The sequence below is a fragment of the Cystoisospora suis genome, assembly GCF_002600585.1.
Source record: "Cystoisospora suis strain Wien I chromosome Unknown contig_173, whole genome shotgun sequence".
Classification (NCBI taxonomy): Eukaryota; Apicomplexa; class Conoidasida; order Eucoccidiorida; family Sarcocystidae; genus Cystoisospora; species Cystoisospora suis.
Window position 1 is genome coordinate 1,104 of NW_027152975.1, and position 7,957 is coordinate 9,060.

Here is a 7,957-nt window from a genome sequence, read left to right on the forward strand (position 1 = left end):
AAGAATGAAAGCAGAGCAAGAGAAGGAGGAGAAGAAGAGAAGAAACTCTGTGTGTCTTGGAATGAACAACAAGAAGAAAGGAAAGAACACGGGAGAGTAGAAAAGAGAGAGAGGAGAGAAAGGACAGAAGAAAGGCAGCAGAGAGGCGAGAGAGGAGAAGAAGAACGAGAATGTGAAGAGATTTGGACTCCTACACACACATCTATCCATTTAAGAGATAGAGGAGGAGAAGAAGAATTGAGAACCGACGTCATGAAAGAGACTGCAACAACATCTATGCTGTACAGTGCATGCAACTTACCGCTGCTTCTAGGGAAAGACTTCTTGGCCACCAAGCCTTCAATCGATTTCTCAAAGATTGATAAGATCTGCTCATCGATACTCCTTACTTCATGCAAACTTCTTCCTTTTTCCTGTCTCCTCCGTGTGTCTTACGTCTCGTCTCCTCTCCGCAGTTTTGTCATTCTTATCTCTCCTGTCTTTCTAACTCACACATCTCGAGATTACAAGGGGACCCCCCGCTACCGCAGGTGTCTGTGTAGACACTCGGAAGGTTCCACGGGTAGATAATCTTCTGGGGTGTATATACACCCCGACACTTCGAAGTCCCTCAAGAACAAAGGCGTTCTTTTTCATTCGAGATGATCTTTCTTCAGATGTATGAATGAAAAGTATACAGTATAGACAGAACGACATCTATGCGGAATTTCTTTTGCACACTAGGGTCAGCAAATCTATCTGTGTGGCTGCTGAGGTGTATGGATTTCTTTGGAGGGAGAAAGCAGGATGTGGAAGAATTGCCGGCAGTTCCCGAACGAACCTGTCTAAATGAGAGGGTGTTTCTGTGCACTTTTGTATTCTTCTCCTTGCAGGCAAGCATTCTGATAACGTCAATGAGAGAAGTAAAGTTGGCTATGCATTCCTTGTAGATGACACACGTCTTCTGCTCGGATTGTACCAGTGTGCACCGGGTGTATATACACCTCACAGGTGTAGGTACGTGAGGTGTATAGGCACCTCAAGTCAGCTGTATAGCAGATCTCAAGTTCCTTGAACTCACACAACAGACGGACACGTCGTCATCCGCCCCTAGTGGAAAAGCTTCATCTTGATTGACTCCCTTCTGTAATGAATCTTTCCATCAAGCACGTTCTAAACGATAAGCTTTTCTGAAAGACACTTGTCCGAGTGTATACCTTCTCCAAGACTTCAGGTGTACGTACACCACCCATATATCACTACCTTGATCCAAACGACTTCTCTCTGCATCGCTATTTCCCAGCTAAAATGTCCGTTTTAGCAATGCATCTTTCTTCTCTCTCTTCTTTTCATTCGCTTTCTTATCTCCTCACGTCTTCTCTCTTTATCCTCTTCTTATGTTTAGATAATCTTGAAATCCTTACACCAACCCGTGTCCATGCTATCGTCTCTATCCCGAGAAAACATTCTAAACTTTTCTTCTCTTCTCTTCCTTTCACATCTTTCTCTCATGATCATCGCCGCTATCCCTCCTCCCCATTACACTGGCAAAGATGCTGCGGCTTCAAAAGACCTTCTTTTGCTCCTTTCGACAATCCTTTCGAACAGGAAAAGAAGAAGAAGAAAATTGTCCAGTCTTCTTCTTCCCCTCTTCGTATTCTTTTACCTGCCTTTCTTCCATCAAGTCGACGAAGCTTTCTTGTCAAGATCTCTTCAAGCCGATCTGCTTTTCTGAGTTGGCTTTCTTCTTTTTCTTCTCTTTCTACATCTCTTATCTTACCAAGATTCTCACACGTTGTCCGTGGAACGTCTTCATCCATATCTTCTTTACCGACTGCATTTCTCTCAAAGGGTGACGCTCCACCTCTCTTACCTTCCTTCGTACCTTCTCCATATCTATCAAGAGGACGTAAAACTGAATCTTCTTCTCTACGCATACACTCGCAAATTCTCTCTATCTCTAATAAGTCGTCTATAGACACTGTATATACATCTTCTCTTAACTCTCTCTTTTCTTCGTCTTCCTTTCGTATTGATCTGAGGCGACAAATAAGCACAAGAGAGCATCCTCGAGATGAAACGCAAGACTCTCGAGATTCGGCCTCTCGATGGTTAGCTTCAATTGTCAGCCCCTTCAGTCCTCAGACTTCAACCGGACGTTTTATGCTTCTTCAGCCTTCGAAGGAAGAAACCCATCCCAGATTCAAACAGCCTAACTACGGTCGAGGTAGTAAGAGTGGAAGAAGATATCTTTCTCTTTCTTTATCTTCTCTCTCTCTCTGTGAAGACAGTAAGAGAGCATTTACCGAGAGTCCTGAGGAATCGGCCAGGGGGGGTGTAGAGGACAGGAGACGAGAAGAAGAAGAAGAAGAAAGAGAAGAGAAGAAGAAGAGAGAAGAAACATCTCGCGGCAAGAATAGAAACCCAGATGAGGAGAGAATGAATAGTGCAAATTCTCCAGAGAGAAAAGACGGAGAAGAGAGAAGGAAAGGGCAGAATAGACTTCAGGGGTGGAGTAAAGGAGATAAGGAAGAAGAAGAAGATGAAGATACATTCGGTCTTTTTACGGAAGGATCTGTTAAGATGTCTGAAGAGAAGCAACAGGCCGTGAATCTAGATGAGCTTCGAGCCTTCTGCAAAGAGCATGCCTTTGTCACCCCCGTGAGTCCTACCATTCTCTTTTCTCCTTCTTTTTCTTCTTGTTTCACGCCGCTAAGAGTTTCTTCACTCCCGTCCACACAGAGTCTATGTGCCCATGTAGAGGCAGGTTTGTATGTATATCTATGCATGTACATATATATGTATGTATAGATGTGCATGCGTGTATAGGTATGTATGAATATGTTTCTGTGAATATGTATGTGTGGTTCTGTATCTTGTATCTATGTCTATGTATGTATGTACATGATATGTGGCTATATATTGCATGCAGCCGTGTATATGATGTTCATCGGCCATATCTATGCATGTTCTTCTTTCACTCGAGTAATAAAGACATTCCCTACTCTTCTTCCTCTTCTCCTACTTCTCCATTTCTCATCCCTGCCTTCTCCCAAAGTAGACATACACCTCAACCAGACTCAGAAAGAAGAGAGAGAAGAAGAAGATTCTTTCAGCAGGCTCATCTACTTAAAGCTGCCGTGGTAGTCATGTATCTGAGGAGTGTATCGTAACTGCAGTGATGTCCCCTCCATATCTCTTTCTTATTCCTCTCTTCTCTCACTTTCTCTCAGTCTCCTGACTATGAAGTTGTCTACCTTCTTCTCCGGGTGTATAGACAGCAGATGTAGAGTCTTCGCACCAACACCTCTGACAACCTCCTGCCTAATGGCTTGTCTACTCTTGCCCTACCTGAGGAGGAGTCTAACCTTTCACATCCCAAGTCTCTCTCATTTTCATCTCTCTCGTCTGTTGTCTGTGCCGTCTACCGTATTGGGGTGTATAGACAGCAGAGATCTATGGAGGTTTGAAAGGCGTTCAAGACTTTGGTGCTGTCGGTTATCTTTTCTTGAAGAATCTTCGGGCCTCTCTTCACAACTTCTTCATTCAGTCCCAAGATTTCTCTCTCCGAACTCTTCCTCTCTTGTTCCCCTCCACACCTCCAGACAAGACGACAGACATTTCTATACCTTTCTCTTCTTCTTTTCTGAAAAGAGAAGAAGAAATTCCTTCTCTCCCAAACCTAGAGACATCTGAGCTGCCCGCCATTAACGATCTGTCTCCACCTCAATCAGGTTGTCTCCTTCCTTCCCAAGATATACACCCCGAAGAGAGACGCTTTCAGTTCCATGAGAAGACAGGACTAGACGAAGAAGGAGAAGAAGAACGAGAAGAGAAGAAGGAAAAGAAAAGAGATTCAGAGAATGAAAGGAGGAAGTGTGGAAGATTGTCGTGGAATCTCCCCTTAGGAAAAGCGATAAGATTAGGACAGGTCTTTTCAGTTGAGACCGCCTCTTTGTCTCCCTTTGAGGTGCTAAGAGCTAGCGGGCATGCAATGCATTTTGTCGACTCTATGGTCGAGTGTCTAGACACCGGAAAGCTATTCAGGTAAGAAACACCAAGAGAGAAAGAGGGAGAAAGATTCACGAATCTCCTACAATAGAAAGAAGGAAAGAAAGAAAGAGGGAAAGAATAGAGAGTTCTTCTTGACTCATATGGAACATATTAGGGGTGTGGGGATTGGGTAAGACACATTCGTCTCAACTTCCTTACAAGAAGAGAAAGAAAAAGAGGAAGAAAGAATGGAGTACTTCTCTATCTTCTTCTTTCAATCTATCTGACGATGATATGGCTTTCTCTTGTATTCTTTCTTTCTCTTTCAAATATCTCTCTCAGCGAACTCTGGTTCAACTGAAAGAGGAAAGAAAGTTGAAGATATATATACATATATGTATGAGGTATACATCTGTGTCTCTTGCTGTGGAGTGGGGGTGTATAGAACTTGGTTATCTACGTCTCTCGGCGTCTATCGTCTCGATATATATTGCTTCTCGAGGGCTTCCTCTCGTTCTTCCGACGCATCCATCTTATTTCGCATTTCTATTAAGATCATCTCCTTTTCCGCTTCTTCTTCTTCTTCAGTTCTATCTCTTCTTGTTGTTCTTCTTTTCTTTTCTCTCCTCGCCTTATGTGGGGGTCACTCTAACAGAGTGAAGAAGAAGAAAAGAAAAAGGAGAGAATTCTGGCATTGTGTAAGACGATAGATCTGTGCATGAGATTCCACGGGAGGCTTGAAGAAGCATCGCTATATAGACGCAACCTCCATCTTTCCTCTTCGTGGGTCTATCCCTTTATCTATCTGCCTAAATGTTCATCTGCCCGTCTGTCTAACTCCAACCTATCCTCAATCTACCTATCTTTAATCTATCTGTCTACCAATCTATCCAGCTATCTATCTTCAGTCTATCTTTCCCCAGCATCATGGGGTGTTTTTCTTTCCTCGTTCAAGTTCCTCTCGTCTCGTCTCTCACGTCTTCCCCTCTTGGTTCTCTTCTCTCTTACACTCTGAATGAACTCACCTTTCTTTCTTTCTATACCCTTTCTTTTCTTCTTTTCTTTTCTTTCGTCGTTTCTCTTGTAGGTTTCTTTCTTTCTATTCTAATCACTATCTTGCTCTTCTTCATTATCTTTATTCCGCTTGTCGTGAATTTCTTCTTTCTTTCTTTCTTTTTCTCTCCTGCTATAGGACAGATGCCCTGGTGTATCGCCAGGTTTGTGACCTCTCGAATCAGATCGGAGAAGAAAGAAAGGACGAGGAAGTAAAACTCCAGTTCGAGATTGCTCCTCTCTCTTCCTCTTCTTTCTCTTTCTCTTCCTCTTCTGAGAGACACACAGATGTCCCCATTGAGAACTTAGGTGGCGAGAGTGATAAGGAGAAGAAGAAGAAGAAAAGAGAAAGATCTTCATCGCGGCGCTTGTCATACTCCCTTTGGAAGCCTTTGACTCAGGTGCGATTTCTACATAAAATTCTACGATTTCTCTCGAGGAATCCTAAGATATCTTCGTCTTTCATTCCTCTTCATTCACTCTGCGTGGACTTTCTTCTTGACGAGACAGTAGATGCTGTTTCTTCTCTCCCGCGATAGAACTGGGTCGAGGTGTATGTATAGACAGCTCAAACTGTCTCGTGATGAATGCACCTTCTCCTTCTCGAGCTGCTTGAAGGTAGGGGGGGACGGGCGCACACCCACAAGGAAAGGAGACAAGGAAGAGAAAGAGATAGAGAGAGATAGAGAATGACCCCCTTCATCTTTGGTCTGGAGTTGTTCTTTCTCTCTTTCTTTCTCTCTTTCTGTTTCTAACTTTGCCCCAGGCACCTCCTGAGGTCTTTCGCTTCCTTCCATCACCCGTCACAGGTATATCATTCATTTTGTACATACCTCCACTTCTCTCTATAGGCATCTCCATACATGCCTACGTACATACATGCATATCTTTCATTCAGGTTCTCTTCTTTGTCTCTTCTTTTTCCCTTTCTCTTCACTCACATAAACACCATTCTCAGCTTCTCTATGTAGCTCCCAGGAATCGTCTCTTTCATTCTTTCTTTCAGTCGTCCAAGAATCGTTTTCTTCTACTTCTCTCTTTCTCCGAGTAGAGAAGTGTGTTTCAGATCGACCTCTCTTTCACCTGTTGAGACTGCGAGAGAAAAATAAGAAGAAGAAGTGGATCTGCAGAGTCGAGTTGCCTGCCTACCCTTCACGTAGCGCACTCCGAACCAGTGTCGGTCTTTGCATGGAGAAAGGAGCTCTACGGGTTAGGAAAGTCTACCTTGGCGACATATCAAGAGAAATATGAAGAAGGAAATCTATGCTCTTTCTTAGAGCTGTCCATCCCTATAGACGAATAGATATATCAAGCGAAAAAGTTAGATAGGGATGTACTCTGTAAGTACACAGAATTATTGATACCTACATATATCTATATATATATATATATCAATATGTACACCTGTACATCAATATACGGTGGGTAAGAGAGCATATACTGCCTGATGTTCTCGTATACGGAGATTCTATTCGTTACGTCTACCAAGCCCCCATGACCTTGATCTTTTCCTTGCTGAAGAGAAGAAAGAGAAAGATAGAAATTTGTTCTCCCTTCATCCTGAATAAGTTGTTTTCGTTCATTCGAGTATATATGTGTGGCTCCTCTCTATAGTCAAGTACTAGAGATGCTACCTAGGAAAGACCATCCCGACAGATGTAAAGTTGTATAGAGGGCTGCAAGCCATGGTAGAACGTCCTCTTTCTTATATCTTCTTCCTTCATCCTATCTCTTCCCCTATATATCTCTTCTCTCCTTCTCGGTCGTCTTCTCTCAGGCCGTCCTGGAGGTCTGTCGCTTCCTTTCAGACAGAACCTAATGCTCTATACACGTCTCTCTCGTCGCCTATCTGAGGGTGAGAGAGCTTCTTCTTCCTATATACAAGGCCGGATACGAGAGGGAATTTCGTGTCTGAAGAGAGAGGAAGATGTGAAGGAGGCGAAGAAGAAGGAAGAAGAGAAGGTCGAGGGGGAAAAGGAGGTTACTCGAATAGGGGAAGAGAGAAAGACGGCTTTTGATCATGTGGGTGGAGAATATGACAGAGAGCGATCTCATGCAAGAGATAAAGCTGACGGAGCGATGATAGCAACAGAAGAAAGATTAGGCAAACCAAGAGATCTGAGAGAAAGCCTTCGAGTGCCTGAAGAGCAGTCTGAAAAAGTAAGGTGCTACGCTGAAGCGTCCATCGATAAAGATGAAGGAAACCACAGGAAAGACAAGAAGCAAAGGGCGAAGAAGAGGAAGAGAAATGAAGAAAAGAAAGAAGAAAGGAGCGAAGAGGAAGATGGGGATGTTGCTGTTCTGAGACCTGAGACTGCCCAGGTGAGTAATGGTATCGTGAGGTGTATATACACCTGAAAGCACTCGATACACCCACTAGTCTCAAAGAAGGAAGGCATTCTCGCGTTGCTTTTTGATGTGAAATGAGGAAGACTTACAGACATTCTCAAGACACTATTCTTGGAAAGAATGAGATTCACGGGGTGTACATACACTCCCTTACCTATGTGCTACGACGTTTCTTTCTACCTATCAAAGGCAAGATCCTTTTCGGACTTCTTTTCCTTAGCTGATTTCTTTCAGATGATCCATCTGTCTACCCATCTGTCTCTCTGTGTGTTGACTTATCCATCCTTGATCTTTCTTCCTTGTCTTTCTAGCGGGATGATAAGACTAACGAAATCGACAACGGTGTTCAGGCAGCAAATATCTGTCTACTCCAAGCATCTCGACTCAGTAGACTTCGCTTCTCCCTTTCCGTAGACATGGATAGATGGATAGAAAGATTGACAGATATACTAAAGGAAGCGTCTCTGTATCAATCTTCACCTACTCGTAGACGTACATATCTGTATCCACCTCTGTATATCTGAGTAAATAACTTTAACAATAGATATACACATCGATCCTTGACGTATATATATATATATAT

General features: G+C 43.2%; 1 protein-coding gene across 1 annotated transcript in view; it reads left to right on the forward strand.

The window, feature by feature from the left end:
* Positions 1-414: 414 nt before the first annotated feature.
* Positions 415-7,957, forward strand: part of CSUI_000403 (anticodon binding domain-containing protein) — a 15,602-nt gene continuing 8,059 nt past the window's right edge. Inside the window, exons 1-5 of the mRNA XM_068060637.1 lie at positions 415-2,640; positions 3,425-4,026; positions 5,165-5,426; positions 5,792-5,834; positions 6,803-7,190. Coding sequence (XP_067927381.1) covers positions 1,288-2,640; positions 3,425-4,026; positions 5,165-5,426; positions 5,792-5,834; positions 6,803-7,190 — 2,648 coding nt within the window. The 5' untranslated portion in view covers positions 415-1,287. The remainder of the gene's footprint in view (positions 2,641-3,424; positions 4,027-5,164; positions 5,427-5,791; positions 5,835-6,802; positions 7,191-7,957) is intronic.